Source organism: Peromyscus leucopus, chromosome 11, assembly GCF_004664715.2.
Source record: "Peromyscus leucopus breed LL Stock chromosome 11, UCI_PerLeu_2.1, whole genome shotgun sequence".
Classification (NCBI taxonomy): Eukaryota; Metazoa; Chordata; class Mammalia; order Rodentia; family Cricetidae; genus Peromyscus; species Peromyscus leucopus.
Genome location: NC_051072.1, coordinates 28260671 through 28282609, shown reverse-complemented (window position 1 = coordinate 28282609; position 21939 = coordinate 28260671). Strand labels below are relative to the sequence as shown.

The 21939-nt window shown below is 38.9% G+C and overlaps 1 protein-coding gene across 1 annotated transcript in view; it reads left to right on the top strand.

Moving 5' to 3' along the window:
• Oxct1 (3-oxoacid CoA-transferase 1) overlaps positions 1-21939 on the top strand; it is a 135978-nt gene that overhangs the window by 53689 nt on the left and 60350 nt on the right. Inside the window, exons 8-11 of the mRNA XM_028875576.2 lie at positions 15037-15137; positions 16326-16447; positions 18986-19080; positions 21279-21327. Of these exons, the coding sequence (XP_028731409.1) occupies positions 15037-15137; positions 16326-16447; positions 18986-19080; positions 21279-21327 (367 nt within the window). The remainder of the gene's footprint in view (positions 1-15036; positions 15138-16325; positions 16448-18985; positions 19081-21278; positions 21328-21939) is intronic.

Here is a 21939-nt window from a genome sequence, read left to right as displayed (position 1 = left end):
TCAGAATTGTATGCTATTCTATTGGTATTAATGGATTTTTCAGAACCTCTCAACATAGTAACTGACTCTCAGTATGCTGAAAGAGTGGTGTTACATATTGAGACTGCAGAATTTATCCCTGATGCTTCAGAATTAACTTCACTATTTATTCAATTACAAGATACAATCAGGAAAAGGAATCATCCTTTATATATAACTCACATTCGATCCCATACTGGTCTGCCAGGCCCTCTAGCACAAGGCAATGATGAGATTGATAAACTATTGATAGGAAATGTGCTGGAGGCCTCAGAATTTCATAAAAAACATCACGTTAATAGTAAAGGTTTAAAAAAGGATTTTTCCATAACCTGGCAACAAGCCAAAGAAATAGTAAAGAAATGTCCTACTTGTTCCTTCTACAATCAAACGCCATTACCAGCAGGATGTAACCCAAAGGGTACTCAGAGAAATGAAATCTGGCAGATGGACGTGTTTCACTTTGCAGAATTTGGAAAACTGAAATATGTACACCACACCATTGATACTTTTTCAGGATTTCAATGGGCAACTGCTTTGAGTTCTGAAAAGGCTGATTCTGCAATCACTCATTTGCTAGAAGTTATGGCCATCATGGGTATACCTGCACAAATCAAAACTGACAATGCTCCATCATATGTCTCTGTTAAAATGAAACAGTTTTTTGCTTATTACAATATAAAGCATATTACAGGCATACCACATAATCCTACAGGTCAAGCAGTTATAGAAAGATCAAACAGAACTCTAAAGGATATGCTAAATAAACAGAAATGGGTAACAAAAACCCCCAGAAATAGACTACATAATGCTCTTCTAACTTTGAATTTTCTGAATGCCAATGAGAAAGGAACAACAGCTGCAGAGAGACATTGGATAATAGAAAAAACTACAGAATTAAATCAGCCTATATACTTTAAGGATGTGCTGACCTCAGAATGGAAACCAGAGTATGTATTACATTGGGACGTGGTTTTGCTTTTGTTTCTACAGGAGAAGATAAGCTGTGGGTACCATCAAAATTGATAAAGGTTCGATTTGAACAAGAGAGACCTCTTAATTGAGGAGGTGATAGTTCATCAACCAGCATGAACATCCAATTTAAACTAACTTGTATCAATAAAACATGCCTTTTCATTTAATCAGATAATAACTTGCCAAAAAGGAACATCCCCAAAATTAGTCTTGGGAAAGGTTTTTGTTTTTGTCTTTTAGGAAAATGAAGGTTAAGGAATCTGAAGAACACTGGACAAATGAGACAACTGAAGAAAAGGGACAAATCATCTATCCAAGAAACAGAATGAAACGGTGTATGGGTATATATTATCTAAAAAATTTTATGTCTTCCTAAATGTTTGTTTCTGCTTTTCTCTAAAGATTTAACACTATTGGTTTTCTAATAGTCCCAGTTCAATTAAAATTTAAAGCTGACTTTGGAGTTGGAGAATGGCTCTCTCCTTCTTTAAAATCAAGCATGTTGTTAAAAGGTAAATGCAAACTCCCTGTATCATGCCAGAATAAGAGCCATCTTCTGCTATGGTACAGGACAAAAGCAAAATTAATTAAGGGACTATTCTATTACTAATCTCAACTCTTTGATTCTATTCTGATTCTTTAAACTTTTCTCAAAGTATAAATTTTATATCAAAATTTATAAGATTAATATATATATATACATTTTAAACTTTGTTAAGATATGAATGGTCACATAGAGTACTAACTAATTCTAGAAAAAAGGCTAGCTGCATATATATGTTTTTGTGCTCGAGTCTCTTATCAGTTTTCTGCAGGAAATCACGGCCAGGCCTAACATCAACTGAAGTCTCCAGAAAGAAGATGGGCCCCACAACAACAACAATTCCACGTGGACAATAATAATATCATTAAGCTGACAAACATCATCCATAGATCAGCTTTGAACTACGAGGTGCTCAGAGCAAATTTGAGATGACTAGCTGAGATGATCCAGTCTCAAAGACTACTTGAATAAGGACTTGAGATAAACCCTGAACTTTGGCATTATACACAGACTGGATAATGAAGGATATAGTTACCTCTCCTAGAATTTGACAATTAACCTAAAATTTTTCTTTCAGGATAAAGAAAACTTCGCCCATACCCAGCAGGAAGCAATTTTAAGAATACGACGCCCACATTCCCAAAGAGGTGGTGTGGGGCGGGTGGTTTTTTTGGTCTTTTTAATGGGTTTTGGGTCTGGGATAATTTTCAGTATTTAGGGGGGTTGGTTACAAGTTATTGTCAAGGGTTAGGAAAAAGGCTAAGCAAAGGAGATTAGATTTAAGGTTCTTGTTTAAAAAAAAAAAAAAAAGAAAAAGAAAAAGAAAGAAAGAAAAGAAAAAGACAATTACTAATTTTAAATACTTTACATTGGATTGGATTGTTTTATAATGTATACAAATTTGAAACTGATATTGTTAGAAAATGCTATATGTATATTTCTAATTGTATTTATTCCATCCATTTAACAATGTAATGCAAATTTCTGATCCTTGAATGTTATTATTATCAACTATTAGGATATAAAGAAATGAAAGCTAGTAGTTAGACATTATCATAGAACTTGTAGTCATATTAGATATGTTTTAAAAATTAAGCAGAGATGTTTTAGACAGGTCATCTTCAAACCCTTCAGAGATCTACAGAATATGGCATTTAAAATGTTTTAATAACTTAGAAAAATTTTCTTTTTTGAGACATGTCGGCTCCTGGCAGTACTAATCTACTTCAGAGAAAATATGGCATTGAAGAAACTGCATATGGAGTCAACTTTCCTTGTGGCAAAAGTTAGCCACTGGACAACAAAGTATCCTCAAATCAACAGAACAAAATGGACAGACAGAACACGAAACAAGGGACTACTGATTCTTGCCAAAACAAGTGTGGTTATGGCTTTATCAAAAGGCATCTTCTGAGGCCAGGACAATACGGCCCCATCCCTGAAATGGCCTTCGCATCCGGAAAAGGTACGGTGCCCTTTTCTTCAAAGCAGCTTAACAGGCAGAGGGCCAATGGATTCTGTTGTACAATGGAACAGCAGCTGAAAGCTCATGCCTCTCGAAAGTAGACTGGCATTTAATAGAGGGATGTGGAGAAGAAGGGATGCTGAGATGAAGCCATATATACACAGCCAAGAAGAATGGACAGTTGAATTTAAAAACTGTCAACAATTTCCAGAATTTAAAATCCTGAATCATGACAGAACACTAGTGGAATTCAGGTGTTTCTGGTACGTGGACTGCTCTCACCCAATGTGAGGTTGAACTGTTGACCTTGTGTACATCCTACTTCCAAATGAGTCTGTCAGATACACTGAGCCTATAGGCTGAAGATGATGCCCCAACACTGCGGAGAAACCTCAGGTGACTGCCCAGGCAGCTGGCTGTTTCTGTCAACTCACAAAATTTTTTGGAAGTTGCTTGGATGCACTTCCTGTTTTTATTTTTGTTAGCTAATATTATTCCCTTCTTGGGTTTCTGAGGGAGTTGAAGATTAGTTAGTTATGGTTGAAGATTAGTTAGTTATAGTTGAAAATTAATTAGGATAGAAAGTGCATTAGATACATCTTGGATTTACCAAAATAGGATAGATAATGGAATTGTTTTCTCTGATTTGTCAAATACCTGTTTAGGTATTTATTATAGTTGAAAATTAATTAGGATAGAAAATGCATTAGATACATCTTGGATTTACCAAAATAGGATAGAAAATGGAATTATTTTCTCTGATTTGTCAAATACCTGTTTAGGTATTTATTACTTGTATATATTGTATATAGTTATTGTACTTTTGTATATAGTTTTTCTTTTGTTAGTTATAACCTTTTGCTTTTTTTCTTTTTATTAAAATAGAAAAGGGGAAATGTGGTGGTAATCTAATTGTACTGAAATATTATTTTGATTGTATGTTAATAAATAAAGTTGTCTGGGGTCAGAGCTATTAGAGCCATAGCAAGAGTGTGGCAGTGGTGGCACACGCCTTTAATCCCATAGATATCTGTGTGTTCAGGGTCAGAGCTATTAGAGCCATAGCAAGAGTGTGGCGGTGGTGGCACACGCCTTTAATCCCATAAGATCTCTGTGTGTTCAGGGATACAGCCAGCATTGGAGACATATGCCTTTAAGACCTAGGGGGCTGTACATTCAGACAGTGACGAGGCAGTCATGTGTTTGGGTTTACAACCAATGAGAAGGCAGAACAACATACTTTAAAAAAACTAACCGACAGGAAGTAGGTCTCTTTTCGCGAAGCTGGGACAGCAGAAGGAAGGGTGAGATTTAGCTCTGAGCTCTGACCTCTTGGCTTTCTCTTTTACATTGTTTCTGTGTTTCTTATTTAATAAGACGGTTGGTTACATCAACAGTCGTCAGGTAGGTAGCATATTGGAGGAGGAAGAGCATTGTGAACCTAGAGCAGTGCCCACAGTTACTGAAGTAAATGTGGAGAAAGGTGGCCATGGCCAGCAGCTGTTCCTACAGAGCCTGTTCCCTAAATAAAACGCCAGTCAAATGCTTTCTTGAGTCCTTATTTTGAGCCAGCTCTTGAAATCTCATAGTCATAATTTCTCACACAATCATCTGGTTGTAAGTGAGAATGTAGATTCTGTTCACACAATGAAAAGATGGGCCAGAGGGTGTTATTTTTAACATGACATAATGGTTTTGTAATCTGTACCTATTATATCCTCTGAAATGGTTATTAAATAAGTGTAGTGTGACTGACATCAGCCAAGTAGGCTCTTACAAAACTGTCTTGCTGCAAAAGGGATAAAAATTCCATTTCCTCTTTTAGTTAACTAACAACTTCTGGCCTACTTATCAATTCATCCCATGTTTGTGTTAAGGCTTTAGCTTGGGATTTTAAAGTCACTCCCACTAAAAATAATACTGGCTTTCCTCACTCCTTCCAGAGACCTTGTCAAAAATGTTATTTTTTTTCTCACTTTAAATATAGATTGACTCTACAAATACTGAAGCAATAATTAGGGCTTATGCAACAATGTTTAGTATTTTAAATTAACTGCTTTTTTTTAAGGGGCTCATCTGCAGGGTGTGTTGTTATTGTTCATGAATATCTCTGAAGAAAGCGTTTTACAGTCATGACTTTCATAAATGATTTTAGCATGAAATATGTGAGAGGAAAAACAAAAACCTTTCCTCATGGAGCTCTTCAGTGCTAGTGGTTGTAAGTCTTAGGAGCCCATTTGCGTACATCCCTCTTGTAGTTTGAGTTTAGTTTTTCTACTAAAATTAGAATATATTCCAATATGCCAGTGGCCTGTTACTAGTGCTCTAGAAGAGTCCAGGTGTATAGCCAAAAACTGATAAGAGTAAAGGAAGTTAATTGCTACAATTTTAAAAATTTCTTCTTGGAGAGAAGCCACAATAATCAAAAGAAACTGCTCTGGTGGCATTAGCTCGGGGAACTTGTGAATTTTTTCAAGAATGAAGAAAATTACCTTTTTTTTGTTGTTGTTCAAGTGAGCAGTTGTTACTTTTGATACTCTTTCTAAAATTAGGTTCATTATTGCATGTAATTAAACATTCTGAACCTTTTTTTTCTGACCCCCTCCCATTCCTATGTATCCTGAGCTTTCTCAAATAATATCTTCCCATATTTCGCAAATAGCTTCCAACTGATGCCTAGAATGTCTTCTCTGTCCTTTTCATGGTACCCTTTCTGTCCTCTCTGTGGGGCTCTCCTCCATCACAGCATTTATTGCCATTTATTGCTATGATTCTCTGCCTGCTGGTCTTCTCCATGAAAACCTTGAGTATCTCCTATGACCTTGGCATAACTTACCTGTGTTGCCAGCCTGAGGCATGATGCGTGCACATAATAGATGCTCACTAAGTGATGTTTGAGTCTCTGAGCCAGACATTTTGCAATACGAACATCACTTCCCAAGCTTAGAAATACTCTGCCCATTCTGCTTTATTGATAACATGATCATGCCTCAGTGTAAGAAAGGAAAAATATGTTTTTCTCAGGGATTCTTTCTGGTGGCTTTATATTTCAGGCCATTGCCAGGTCCCGAGCTGATACATATTAATATGCTCCCAGTTGTTCTGAAATTCCTTTCCTTATTACTGTGACCGGCTTCCTCTGACTTTTCTGGGATCATTTTATCTTCAAGTGTGCCTTTTCATGCTGGCTGGAAGAGATAGTGTATCTCGCTTAGGAGACCTTTATTATTCCGCTAAAATAGAGCAAGCCATAATGTTAGTTAATGAGATATGTAAAGGGCTATAGATTGGTGGCATGTAATCTGCTCTTGTGAGTGCAACAGCCTTGTTATTCAGGAGAAAATTGGTGTGCCAAGTTCTGAGAGTGGGAGGGAGATAAACTGTATGACACAGAATTAAAATCATGTGTGGCATTTAGCAGCATGTGCCCAGTAATAGGGAACAGATTGATCCAGCATATCAATGACCCAGAATAATAAAAAAGACGCTGTCCAATAATGTGTATCCTTTATGGACTTGTTTATAGAATATTCCAGAAATAAGGCAAAGGTACAACCTGGGAGGGTTGGAAAGATTATTGGGCATCATTTACACCATTTACACTTTGACTTTCACATTTTAGAAATTGGCCTTTGGTGAGTTACGTAAGAACACAGTCATAGATGTTTTGAGGCGGGAATTTAACATTTGACTCCACATCTGCATTCTCTTTGTAACAGTCTGTTGTCTTATTTATTTTTTTTTTTAAATCATAGAAGTCATTACAATTCATGGTGTAAGGATCGTGTGGACAAAGGTCTTTCTTATGTATTAACACCATTTACTTTTGTTGTTTGTTGGTTGGTTGGTTTTCAGGCTAGCCTGGGATACACAGTATAGCTAGCTCAGCAGGCCACCACCTTCTGTCAGTCCTTTTATCTCAGCCTCTCAAGTGCTGGGATTACATGTGGGTCCCACCACACCGGATTTACTTACGTTCAGCCAGCCACATCTACTTTTCTTTAGTGGGGGAACTGGAGGGAAGAAAGGGAAGAGAGGAATGTTATAATTCTATATTATAATCTAAACTCTTTTCTAAAAAGAGCATGAGTTAACTTACATAGCCGCTGAGTTTCCAGGATGAGCTCCACATGTCAAGTAGACGCTGAGTAGACCTTGTTTTCTCTGGTGATGTCTCTGTGTTGTGATTGCTTATTGTGAAAATCTGGCCCCAAACGATGTTTGCTGGAAAAGCTCATTGTCTGGCTCTTCCGTTTATACTACTGGCTAGACATTTTGATCTTGATGCTCACATTGTAGAGGAGAATGTGATGGACGTGTTTCGATTTCTGTGGGGCTCGATGATAGAGTTTTAGAAACCGACCTACAGGGAAGAAAAGGGGCATTTTGTTCTGAGGTGTGTTGACTTTTGCATTTTGTGGCCCCCTCACACTTAGTCAGGAAAACCAAATACAACATTTTATTTTTCGAACTGAAATGAACAGAACTGCACTTTATATTTTCCACTCTGTAGGAACCAGAGTGGAGACTATTTGAAAGAGGAAGGTGATGATAAAAGCTCTGCTGTCCTGAGAGCACTAAATGATGTTCAGTTTGGGGATTATCGAGTCATTGACAAACGGAATTCCAGTCACAGTCTCCTTTAGAGTTAGCAACATCAACTGTCCTGGAAATATTAGCATTTAACCCAATTCCACGGAGTAGTTTATGTGTTCCTTTGTGTTCTTAGGTTATAAAGAGCTCCAAGGATGATTAACAGCCCCAAATGAAAGGGAACGTCTTGGAGAATAATCTTGGAAAGGTTTGGCGTCAACCTTTAAAGTTTAATTTGTCAACACCATGAGTTTGGGGCTGTAAATCTCCACAGGTTTTAATCTTCCCATTTTCTGTAACTCTCCTCACAGAGAACTTCTTATTTTCATTCTATTAATTACACTGTGTCTCCCTGATTTTCCTGGAGTGTGTGATAATGGTGTAATTTCTTTTTACTATTATCAGTGAATGCTCTGAATGAAAATGTTAGAAATATTTTATTCTTTTGGCTAGATGTATTCCATTTAATTATTTCTCTGGATTTGTTAAAGACTTAATGAAGTTTTCATTTAGAAAAAATGTGGCAAGTAAAAGATGGACATTGGGAATGTGGTTTACATGTTATGAAAGCATACATTATAAAATTACACATTCAGTGAAGACTGGCATTTTTTTTTTGTTAGACAAATTATAAGCAGAATACCAGAATAGGCCAAGCTAGGCTGTTTGGACTTGTTATGAGAGATGGCAAAGGTGAAAAAGAATGTTTTTAAACTATTTTTTGCATTAAAAAAAACAGTAATTCCAAATCACACACACACACAAAAAAAGCTATTAGGATGTTTCATGCTCATCATATTCCTACCTTTTTGGGTTAATATGTTCTATTGATTATGCTGTACGGCACAGTTGTCGCAGATTGAATTATTTTAACCAAAACTCTAAAAGGGGCTCCAACTGCTCCAGTCATTCTCACACACAGTCCACATTCTGAAACAACCCATATGTGGGAAGAAGGGTTGCTTTTGCTCAGTAATGAGAAACATTAAGCTGAAGGTGGCCACCCAAACTCTTGAGGTGGCTAGCAAGTGGAGAGAAAGCATCTGTACTTTTGGATGGTGATGTCTTTGCTGTCTTTATGCTGATGGTTCACTAAGCCCTTTTGTTATGTTTTCAACAAACGCTCTTATTATTTTAAGAATAGAAAACACAGGCATGATTTTATGGTTTTATATTTAATTCCTGTGAACTTCATTCTTCAACCTTATTCTTTTTTTTAATTAAGAGATTTTCTATTCATTTTACATATCAACCACAGATTCCCCTGTCCTCCCTCCTCCCACCCTGCCAGCCTTCCCACCCAACCTACCCCCCATTCCCACCTCCTCCAAAGGCAAGGTCTCCCATGGGGAGTCAGCAGAACCCTGTAGACTCCATTGAGGCAGGTCCAGGCCCTTCCTCCCCGCACCAAGGCTGCGCAAAGTGTCTTACCATAGGCACCAGGTTCCAGAAAGTCAGCTCATGTACCAGGGACAGGTCCCCGTCCCACTGCCTGGGCCCCCCCTCCCCCAAACAGTTTATGCCAAACAACTGTCTCGCTTATCCAAATGGCCTAACCTTATTCGTATTCTTATTTTCTAAACCAGTAGACACCATTTTTTATTAGCCATTCTTTCTGGCTTTGTATCATTCTCCAGTGTGATAAGCATACTCTCATTTTTACTTATTTTGTTCCAGATGTGAAGTAATGCAGTTTACAATACCTAGAGAGTGTGTGAGGTGGCACCAGGTCCTAGTAGGCTACAAGAAGGAAAGGCTGTATAGTGGAGGAAGGGTATGAGTAGAGAATGATGCTGTAAGGATAAACTTGACTGAGCTATGAGATGTTAAATAAAAATTCAAGCACTTGCCATTAGAGCTAATAGTACCTAGGATCTAAAAGAAAATGCACTAGTTAAGCGAATCACAACTGTTATTGCTACTAAATCCTGGTGGAATTTTCCTAGGCACCCCCTTTTCTTTCCACCTTACGCTTTTTGCAAATGCGCCAACATCCCTGGGTAAGACTCAAAAATACAGCAGCCTGCTGGGTTGCAGTGGCCCCTTCAGTGACAGCAAAGGCTGTCTGTGATTCTACGCTGCACCCCCTCTTTCAGAAGTCCACATTGAAATGAGGATACCGAGGAACAGAGGTCAAGGGACTGGCATGAGGTCAGACTGGAGGGAGATGTGCAGGAAGGGCCCAGAAATCTGTTGTTCCTCATGTTTGTTTTTAATGATTGATTTTGTTTTCTGATAATTATATATATGTGTACATATGCATATATATGTATACATATGCATATATATACATATAATATTCTAATTTCTCCCCCTCCTCCCACTCCTGTCTCTTACCTCCCATTCCCACTGACCCCACCTCCATTCCTACCAATCCCTTCCCTAGATTCATGACCTTTGGTTTTGTCTAGATGTCCATGTGCATTTTTGTTCTTGGTCTTCAAGCTCTGTGTTATTTTCCCACGTGTTTTAACTGGCCATACTCTATCTTAGCCTGAGGCTTAAGCAGGGAGCCATCCTCTGTTGGATTTCTTTTACCCCTTTGCATTTTTCCAAATGATAAATACTTCTCCTTCCTTCCTCTTCCTCGTCTCCTTCTCTGGGCGGAACTGTCATCCAAAGCACCTCTCCTTCAGGCTTGGGCCACTTTCCTGGCACACGAAGAGTGTTCTCGCTAACCTTCCGTGACAGCGGAAGTGCGGACGGGAGCCGTTCCCTTGCCTCCTCCGGACCCTCACTTTGCACCACCACCGACTGCTGCCCCGCAGCCATTTTCACTAACAGATTCTAGGGTCAGGCCCGTATTTGTGGATGTTGCAAACTGAGGTTACCACGTAAAGTGTTCCCTCCCAGCTGCTCTGTTCTCCCTGAGATGTTGTACAAGTGGAGAGAAATACGTTGTCACCAGGGATGACTACTTTTTTTTTTTTCCCCTCAAGGCTTTAAAATACAATTTCAGACTTAAAAAGTAGGGGCAATGCAAGGCAGAAAGAGTAAACCTTTAAAAACAAAGTTCGGATCAATAATGATTAGCATTTCCTAGCCTCGAGTTTCCTGCTAATGACTGAAAGAAGACAGGTACTAATTAGAGCAACCTCAAGTGTCTGGATTCTGAGCTGTACCAGATGGTGCTGTGTGCGAACTATTCATAGTGCCAGCGAGAAGGCCGGGTTGTTCTTAGCTACTGTTCTTTAGTCTTGAGTTTCTCCAAGGATGCTTACATTTGCCCGTTTCCCCACTCCCACCCGACCCCTGACCTTTGATTTTGCTCTGGTACTGTCCGGGGGCGTCTTCTGCTATCTTTACTGAGGGCCTAGGTAGAGCTCACGTCATTGTTGTCAGATTCCCTTTCTTGCCCGTGTTATAACTTGATCACCCTGGACGTTTCATCACCTTGTTGGCTCTTTCTGGATGTGTCTCAAGGTCACAGAAGATGGGGATGATCTTCAGCCCTGTGCGCAGACACCACACGGATATTTCGGCCTCTGTTGCTTAGTTGTCGTTGAGTCCTCATAGGTTGTCTGAAAACAGATCTTCTCCCTTTGGTTTGTACTTCAAATATTTGCTACCAGCTTGGCTAGCCAACACCCAGAAAGCCTTGTTTGTTTGTCTAGAAGTGTTCAGCACAGTCGTGTGTTGGTATTGTTTTGACAAACGCTGCACATGCATTTTCTACAATACGGAAATTCGCCCTACGAGGTGTGGAGCTGCTTATGTTTAACTGAATTTTTGCTCTTTAAAATTTTTAAACTAGGGAGCGTTTATTGTGTTTTGTTGTGAAAGTTTTAATTGCCCTTAGTCATAAAACTTTGCCTCGATCTCGTAAGTTTTGAAGAAATTACTTGGTGGAAACAGAGAAGTCAATAGTTTTTGTTTGCTCTTGAGGTTTCCAGTTTGAGTAAGGACCACTCTCTCTTTGTCCCCTCATCATTGTTTTCCTTGATCTGGCTAAAGAGCACTTCCGGTATCCACATCAGGAAGCCGCTATTGTAATTCCAGCAAGAGCTCTGAAAGGCCAGACCCACTGGAGTAATGTTAGGCATGGGACAGAATTCACGGTATGGTCATCAAGATAATAGGGAGAAGGGTCCTGTATTTATTTCCTAGTGTTGTAATGGATTTTTACAGCTTTTCTGTTTTCTGATTACCATGCCCTGTTCGTTAGGTATATGTCTGTGCATTCTCTCACATGCTCCATTCTTTATATTTCCTGGTTTGGGAAGCCATCTATCCAGTATCTCTTGTGCCTTTTGAATACATGACATTTATGAGGATCTGGGGTTGGAATTCGGTGGCAGAGTGTATGCTTAGCACTTGTGGGCCCTGGGCACTCTACCCAAATCCCCAAACTTTTTTAGGTTTCCTCCTTAAAGGAAACAAAATTATCTTTCACAGAGCCGGAGACACATGCTGGTCAGGAAAGTGCCTGCTTGTAAGTGTGAGGACCCAAGCTCAGTTCCCACAACCCACATCCCATATTTAGAGACCCCGGGGCAAGATGAATGTTTGTAATCCCAACCCTGGAAGGCAAAGACAAGCCAATTCCTGGATCTGTTGGCCTGTTAGTGTAGCTACTTGATCAGTTCCAGGTCAGTGAGAGACTGTTTCAAGTTGGGCGGTGGTGGCGCACGCCTTTAATCCCAGCACTCGGGAGGCAGAGCCAGGCGGATCTCTGTGAGTTTGAGGCCAGCCTGGGCTACCAAGTGAGTTCCAGGAAAGGCGCAAAGCTACACAGAGAAACCCTGTCTCGGAAAAAAAAACAAGTTGGGAGGTGTCTGAGAAATGGTACCCCAGGTTGCCCTCTGGCCTCTGCAAGCAGCCCCTGCCATAGAAATAACTGGTACAGCTACCCAGAGAGGTATTATTAGCACTTCATTGTGCTTCTGCTTTTCATAGGTCTAAATATAATTGTGCTGAGAGGAAATGCTAATTACCCTGGATTGATTAGTACAATATGCAAGTATCCAAATATCTACCATTTTTGTAATTAATATGTTTATCAAGAAAGAAAAAAGGAAAATAATGTAGTTGCATTGATGTATACATATTTGCTTGTAAAAAATGTCATGTATTTTTATGAAACATTAAATTGTGAGATGCTATCCAGTATTACAAAAGCATAATTAATATTGGTTCATTGTGTTAGGACACATGGTATTCATTTCTATCGATTCCCTACTGTTGAACATTGATGTTGTTTCTGACTTTACAGTAAATTCTGTGGTCAATAGTTTCTTGAATAATAAGCCTTCATATATATCCTCAGTATAATAGGAACACATTTTTAAAGTCAAGAACTTCATTGAAGGCTTAAATAGAACAATGTAAAGTTATGAATGAGCAGTAAAGGCTGGAATCTGGTTCAGACATAGCAACAATGCTTAATTGCTCAGAACTGCTTCTAGGTCTTTTTAACCTGATCCCCACCTATAGAAAAAAAAATGTCAGGACAGGGACTGGGCAGATGGCTAAGTCAGTCAAGTGCTCACTGTATAACACGAGGGCCTGAGTTTGGATCCCTAGGAAGTGATAAAGTCAAGTATGGCAGCCCACATGCGTACCCCCTGGGTCCCTGGAGCTCATGGGCCAGTGGGCCTAGCCAAAGTGATGAATTACAGGTTCAGTGAAGAATCTTGTCTAAAATAAAAGGGGAAGACTGTCAGTTTCTGGCCCCCATATACTCGTATACGTATGTGCATGTACACCTGTACACATACATGCATACACTCTTACAAACCTGTATGTATACCACATACACAAAGAGGAAGAGAGAAGGAGGAAGAGAGAGGGAGAAGGAGGAAAGGAGAGAGAAAGAGGGAGATAATGAATATGAATATGTCGTGGGAATATCAGAAAGGTTCAGTGGGTAAGACAAGAGTCTAGGGTAGGAAGTCCTCTTGTCTTGCCCTATAGAAGGACACGCCCCTTCCGTCCTCTCTTCTTGCTTGTTCCCAAGTTCATCTCCACACACTAACTCAATGTGGATGCCACATGATTCTTCCCTGACGTTTTGGTTTTTGCCCAGATCTTTCTTATCAGAAAAATAGTTCTCACCTCGTGTCCTGGTCTTCTGCCTGGGGGCATTGAGTAATAACTGAATATCTCCTGTAATCTGTTCCTTCTCTGTGGCAGGAACCTGGTGAGAGATAGCATGGCAGAATAACATAGTGAGGACTGAACTCCACAGACTGCTGGATAGTTTCTTTAATATTTTAGATGTCAAGTTCAGAGTAACTCTCCTTTAAATAAGTCAGCTCATTTAAGCAAATAATTATTTGCCTTAGGCGTTGTATTAGATTTCTGTCACTATAATAAAAGATTTGGTAATTATGTCATGAAGAGGAAAGGATGGTTTGGGGCTTATGACTTTGAATTGCTCTTTCATGAAAAGACAGGCCCACTGCCTTCGGGCCTCTGGTGGGTGGTAGATGGTAATCGAGGGGGAATGTGTGATGGAACAACCTGCTTGCCTCACTGTGGTCAGAGAGCGTAATGCACAGATGAAGGGGGTATAGTTCCATAAGGGTTAACCTCCCCTAAGCGACCTGAGGATGCTCCAAATCTCTTCACATAGACCCCGGGGAGCATCTAAGAGTCGAGCCATCACGAGTGCGAAATCCATTAAGCCGATTATACATTTGTCATGAGAAAGCTAATTCTTTAACCAAAATTAGCTTTAACCAGAATTCAATGTTGAGATTAGTTTTTCCTTGACTCCTTGTCATTCTTAGTTCATTTATCTTGCAGTAAAAAAAAAAAAAAAGGAATCCTAAAATAGCAGACTAACTTGGGGACATTTTTATATTATTGCAAAATGCCTGTGAATGACTCTGATTAGAATTAATTTGACTATTTCTAGTTATTACTTAATAATTCCTTCTTGAAATTTCCATATTAAAATCAATTATCCATCTTTGAGAAAAATTATTTCAATGATGACAGTTCGTCACGATTCTGAAGTGAACAACAGGAGAAATGAAAAATGGCCATGAGTGGCATTCACATCCATATTTAAAAATCTCCTCAATTGACCACACAGATGTTGTTACAGATTTTTGTCTTTGATCTGATAAATCTCTCACTAATTTTAAGGAGTGTGCTTTTGAGCTCTGCATTGCAGAGCTGCAATTTATGAAAGTCCAAGCAGCTGCCCTGATAAATTGGTTGAATTTGTAACCAAAGTTCTTTTGGAAAAGACTAAGATCTGTCACTTTATGTCCTTTATTTTGCGTTCATACATATGGATTTGGGGTTCTTGTCAGTTGTGGGTTTAAAAGGTATGGTAATATATTACATGATTTTATATAGATACATGTGCATATTATTTATACTAGATTCACAAGTGGGACATGAATTTGTATATGTTTTACTTTTAAAAACATAAACATGTTCATTTTAAGCTATGACTGTCTTACCTAACATTTTTTTCCTTTTTCTCTAGGTTGAAGAAATTGTAGACATTGGATCATTTGCCCCAGAAGATATCCACATTCCGAAGATTTATGTACACCGCCTTATAAAGGGAGAAAAATATGAAAAAGAATTGAGGTAATTTGCAGAGCTTTTTTTTTTTGTTTTTTTTTTTTTTTTGCCAGTATATTTGGATCTAATTACCAGAGACACATGTCTCTCAGGCCATTCCAAGTGATAGAAGGTTAGAGCAAAACAGTGTTACTCTGGGTCTCAAGTAGACATTTGTGGTGTGTCCATTGGAGAGGAACTGGATACTGATTGTGCTTCTGCCCAGCATAACAGTGTCTCTACATCTTGTGATTTTGAAGGCTGTCGTATCTGCCAGGATTCTTTAATGGTTGCAGTTTATGATCCCTGATTTTGGATAGCTATCCTAGAGGGTAGAGGTGAATTATTAGGTCTGAAGGCTTAATGCTTGCTCAGAAGTATCTCTGTGTCTTGGAATAGTTCTATACTTTCGTGGAATAGAGAAAGAATTAATTTTTAACTAGCTTTGAGCTATGGGCAGATGATGGGTATGAAGGTGTCCAGGGGTTGGGTATTAGGCACACTGGGGCTTTTCCACAATGACTGAACTACCAGGTCTCAGTTGATATCAAGATTTCAAAAGTTTCTAGGGAATAGCCCCACAATAGATATATAATAGGGAATATTGGGAATCAGAGTAAGAGGCGATATGCAATCCCAGACTGCTGCTATCTGGTGCTACGATAGGATATTTACAAAAAGACCAGTCTGTTTGAAGGAGATTTAGTGATGGAAACCATTTTCTGGCTGTTTCCATTATCCTGTGATGTACACGTCTAGACTCTGCAGGTGGAAATAGGCAGTTGGCCTCAGCACCACCTGGTAAACACATTCTGACAGCCCCAGGAAACAGATGTCCAGGGCCCATGTCTTTTCTTTTATTCAGGCTCAGTTTCTGAACACCTAAGGAGAATTCAGCTGTCAAGTTGTAGGTAGAACAGTGCACTAGTCAAAACGGCAATGACGGGATTGTTTGCTTTACAGTGCGAGCAGGTCTGTCTTCCCTTTCAAAGAAATCTGACCTGCTTTATTTACTTCCTAAAGAATGATCTTTGTCATGAAATATCACTCGTTGCATTCTTTTTTTTTAAAAAAAAAAAATGTTCCATTATATTGTAGACCTACCTCCTACTGGGAATAAGTGCTATTTTTTTTCTTGCAAATTTTTATATTGAAGCAATGAGAAATTTGAAAGCAGATCTTAAATGTGAATCATTTGTTTCTCCTTACTTTGAAGCGTCTATCACTCCGAAAGGAGGGAGCTGGAAAAGCCAAATCTGGTAAGCCTGGAGAAGATGTCCGGGAGCGGATCATCAAGAGAGCTGCTCTGGAGTTTGAGGATGGCATGTATGGTATCCTTCATCAGCCTGAGCTCCACCAAATTTGCAGGCCTTGATTTTCTATGATCAACAGGCTCCTAGGCCTGTGAGTAATGATTCTTGTCTAGTGCACTTTAAGAGTCGTCAGACTTTACAAAATGGGGTATGTAATCCAGATAGCAAGATATGGGAAGTTGATGTTTGTGATCTGTTTGCCTTCTTGATGGCAACTAAAATGCACTTGAATTGTCGAATGTACACAACATTTTTTGGACAGTTTGACATTTAGCCAGAAGTTTGAGGAGGAGTCATTCACTACTCAAGATGAGGGCTTTAAATCTTAGAACGACTATTGTCATCAGTGCTATTTATTTTCTTGGTGTCCTGACATTTGATTACTCAACGAGCCATAAAATCCCACTGCTTAGCAAGCTGCGGCTTCCTTTGAAAAAGATCCTATGAATGCACTCTTTTGTCTGATATTTTGTAAAGGCACTCAATGAATGATTCAAATTCTGTACTTCCCACCTTTTATCTTTGGTAAAAGAAAAATTACCAGAGCGGACATGATTCTGTACAATTAGTGCCTGAAGTTTGAATGCACTTAAATAACAGTTTCATTATTTACCATTTTGCTTATTTTCAGTGTGTGTTCACCATTTTGATAATTTTCTATATACTAGATGTTGAACTATATTGCACATAGTGTATAACAAGATAGATATTTATGGACTTTTGACTCCAGTGAAGCTGTACGTATAGACCTGAGGCAGATAGAACTTTCTAGAAACTGTCCATTCTACGAGTTTCCCTTCCCTATGAGTTGCAGTCATTTCCACTGTCTCTTGACTGAGAGAATTTTCCATTCCTCTTTTATTTTCACCTCTATCCCTCTTTATTTCTTGATTTTTTTTTTTCAATTTGCACTTGCGCTGTGGTGAGAATTCACACGGGGAAGAGAGAGCATCGTGTTGGTCATTGTCTGTCTTCCGCATGGACAAGGGAGGGAGTCAGCCTGCACCGAGTGGGTATCAGCCACCGGGCTTTTCTCAGCTGACCCACCATTGATATATAAGCACAGACTACAATGCTCGTTCCATATGATGATGGCTCCTAGGTGCTGTTCTTTGTTCACTGTTGCTGCGTTGCCTACGACAGATGCATATAACTCATTTCACCTTCATGGTCTTTCTCTGTCTAGGTCTAACCTACCTTAGTTAACACTAATCGTGCATAGGCATTTGTTTCCTGGTATATGTCTTACTGAAGAATTTTGTTTTTGTTTAGTTTTTTTTTTTTTTTTTTTGAGAAATAGCCTTGGCTGTCCTCAAAGTCACTATGTAGATCAGGCTAGCCTCAAACTCACAGAGATCCATCGGCCTCTGTCTCCTGAGTGCCAGATTAAACAAGTGCATCACCACACCCTGCTTCTTACTAAAGTATTTAAAAAGTAATACAATAATTGAATATGTTGATAGAGCTTAGGGTCAGGGTTTGCAATTAGGTTTGTGCTTCCCTGAAAACAATTGTCTATAACAGAATTAGTTCACAACATGCTCTATCATGACTGAGAAATGAAGTACAGATTACACTGACTTCTGACTGGTTGGTTAGACTGTGAACCAAGGAGCTGTCAGTGTAGTTTCACAGACTTCCTGTATCCACAGAAGTGACCTGGGCCATTGCATTATACTTTTGGCCTTGGTAGTTGGTAATTTGATGTTATATGTAAACTACATAAATACACCCCCCCCCCCCTCGGCTGTGATTCAGAATACTATTTTTTTTTTTCTTTTAAGTTAGTTCTGGTGAGGTCTTCTCTGAGAAGTGATCATGTAGAACAATGGAGAAAAGATCTCTGATCTCTTTCTTCTGCCCACATTGAGAACAGGATTAGTCTCACACCATGGAGAACAAACCAGCGTTGACCTACTGAGATCATGTAAGGGACAAGGGACCCTCCTGTTCTTGGACCTTCATGGTACCTATGCCCTCAGAGTGTTTGCTGAAATGCATCCTGTCCACTTCCATGATTTTGTCTCAGATATGCTTACCAATAAGCATCACTACAGCCATCATAACAGATGGACTTTAAATGACAATTTGCTCTGATCAGAATTCTTTTCTTTAAATTTAAAAAATGATGCTGTCTTTTTGGAATTTTAAATCATCTTTCTTTTTAGTGAGGGTTTTGTATAGTGAAAGTAGTTTTTAAACAAAGGCCAAACCATTCTTAATAATATCAGTCCTAAATGTATTAATCGAAGCTTGCCGAACACATTAGTAAAAATAAAGTATGTTGTAAAAAAATTGTTCAAATGACCTTGGTTATCTTCTGAAGCTACTTCTTTGATCTTTGTGATAAAGCATATTAATGTTATTGAGAAGACAGGGACTAATTAGAGATTTTTCTTTCTGGAGGATTATCAGTGAGTGCCCAGAGAATACATTCAATTATTATATTAGTAACCATTTTCCTCTAAGGAAGATTCTTGTTCTGATTTATATGTGTGAAGACTTGCAGCACCATCTCTGCTTTTGCCGTGTTGTGCCTTAACGTCTTTCTCCCAGCTAACTTGGGTATAGGAATACCTCTTCTGGCCAGCAACTTCATCAGTCCAAATATGACTGTTCATCTCCAAAGTGAGAATGGAGTCTTGGGTTTGGTAAGACGACAATTCAACTTTTCTTTAACTATGAACTATAGCAAAAGATATTTGTAGTTTACGCAGTATAACTTTCCAGTGTTTTATTACTTCTCAGTAGACTTCTATTACTGTGATAAAATTTTATATATATTTTACATTATACATATATATATGTCCTGCATGGTTAATATGTGTGATGATCACAGGTACATAGTAGCTACTGATTGGCTGAGTCATCTCCTGACTATTTTTAGGGACACAAAAATGCTGTGTGTCTGTCTGATAGAGGCAGGTTCCTAGTGAAGTCAAAGACTCGCACTTTAGAGGAACCCCTGAGGTTGTCTAGAGTGGTCAGCTTTTCATTTTGAAGACAGAATAAGTAAGTTTTATGTTGAATTATATCCATATTGGGCATTGCAAGGGAAAGGAGCAGAGGCCTAAAACATGAGGTGTCAACTCAGTCTATGTATAGGATAGCTTTCAGTCCTTCTTCGGGGAGTGTATTAAAAATGCATAGCCAGTATTCGCTCATTCTTAACTCGTACATCTTTTCTTTTCCCCTTTCTCCCTTTCTGATAGTGTATGCCATTATATAAAAGTGCTTGGCTCCATTCATTTCATTTTGTAAAAACAAGTACAAAATTAGCTCAGGGGTATACCTCAAATGTAGTAGAAAACGTGCATAACATGTCAAGTCCTCATTTTGATCTCCACCAAAACCTACATATATATATATATATATATATATATATATATATATATGTTTGTATGTGCATGTATGCATATATATATACATATACAAACATACACGATTATATTTTTAAAATATCTTACTGAGAAGAATGGAGCGAAGGGAACATAAGGATACCCACGTGTAGATACAGGGAGAGGTAAAATTAGAATCTCAAATTCAGACCTCCAAAGTGTTGTATACCAAAACAAAAGAACTGCTGTTCTAAGTCTTTGTAGCCAAATAACACAAGTGTAGGTGGCATTCACTGTCCTTCCAGAAAGGGTTGTAGGTAGGTTTAACTGGACAGGCTCCATGTGGACCAAACTAGGTATTCAACCCAAAAAAGATTACAAATTTAAAACAGGAGATTATTTTGTTATTGTTTTTCATATACTTTAAAAAATAATTTTAATTTTTATTTGAGAATAGATTTTTATACAATATATTCAGATCATGATTTCCCTTCCCCCAAGTCTTCCTAGATTTTCCCTACCTCCCCACCCACACAAATTCACCCCTCTCTCCTTTTCTCATTAGAGAACAAACAGGCAACTAAACAAAGAAAACAAACAACCCCCCCCAAACCAGAATAGGACCAAACAAACAGAAAAAGAGTCGAAGAAAAAGCACAAGAAACATGTACAGATGTAGACACACACATACTCACTCTCTCACACAGAGATCCCGTGAAAACACAAAATCAGAAACCATAATATACAAACAAGCCCAGAAAAAGGGTTATGAGATGAAAACCCTCCAAAAATACCATTGAGTTCATTTTCTTTTGACCATCTACTGCTGGGCATGGGTCCTTTGCTTAAGTACTGGTTGTAGACATGGTTAGACTCAGTTGGAGAGAAGCTAATTTTCCCTTTGTGAACAGTTGTCAATTGGAGATAGCTTCTAGATTGGGATGGGGGCTTTCATGCAACATATTCTGATCTCCCTCCCCCTTTTCCTTCCAGATCCTCCCTACCCTTCCAACTCCACACCACCTTTCTCCCTCCCCTTAGAAAACAACAGGAAAAAACCCAACAAATAATAATAATAATAATAATAATAATAATAATAATAATAATAATAAAATGAAACGAACACAAAGAAAAAGCACTAGAAATGCACACATGCACGCACACAGAGGCACACTCACACCTAGTTTGTGTGATGCTTGCATGAAGTTTGTAGACAACATTGTTATGGTACAATGTCAAAAGACTGACCATTCTTGGTACCTACATAGCAGGCACTGAAGAATGACTTTTCTTAAAGCAGACTGGTAATTTTAGGAGCTCATTCTCACCTGCCCAGTCATAATCAAAATGAGAAAAAGAGTTGTGAAGACCCAGGAGTTACTTTGGAAAAGTTTGCGTCAGTCTTTGGATGTTAGCTTTCTAGATCTTCAGAGGACCTATTGACAGTTTTGGGATGTGACAGGGGGCAATGCGATTCTGTTAACTCACTGGATGTGTGCTGTATTTGACAGGGGCCATACCCACTACAACATGAAGCTGATGCTGATCTCATCAATGCAGGTAAGTTCACTGCATGCTTTTTCAACCTTTTCTGTTGCTACTAGCTTAGTCCTGTGTCAAATACCGGCAACAATTTTAACCTGATTCTTTGTCTTCTCCTGGAGAGAATTTACTCTATTTATGACAAAGGAGGGAAATGACCTGTCTAGTCTTTGAGATCTCTCTTATTCCGTCTCAGCTGAGATAATGGAAGAAATGCAGATGGAGGTACATTTTAATGGCCTAGCTTTAATGGGTTAGGCAGGGTCCTGCCTGTAAATAGAGAACACACCCTTGCATGGTGTATTGAGAAGAGTTCAAAGACAAGGCAATTGACAAGGGTTGGGCCAGCATGAAGGAAACTCACAAATGATGAGGAAGTCCTAGAGAGAGTTATTCTACTTTATTATTTTTTTATTTTTTTTAAAAAAATTTAATTTAATTTTACATACCAGCTACGGATTCCCCTATCCTCCCTCCCCCTGCCCCCCAAACCCTTCTCCCAGCTCACCCTCCATTCCCATTTTCTCCAGGGCAAGGACTCCCCTGGGGATTCAGCTCAGCCTGGTAGATTTAGTTGAGGCAGGTCCAGTCCCCTCCTCCCTTCACCCAGGCTGAGCAAATTGTCCCTGC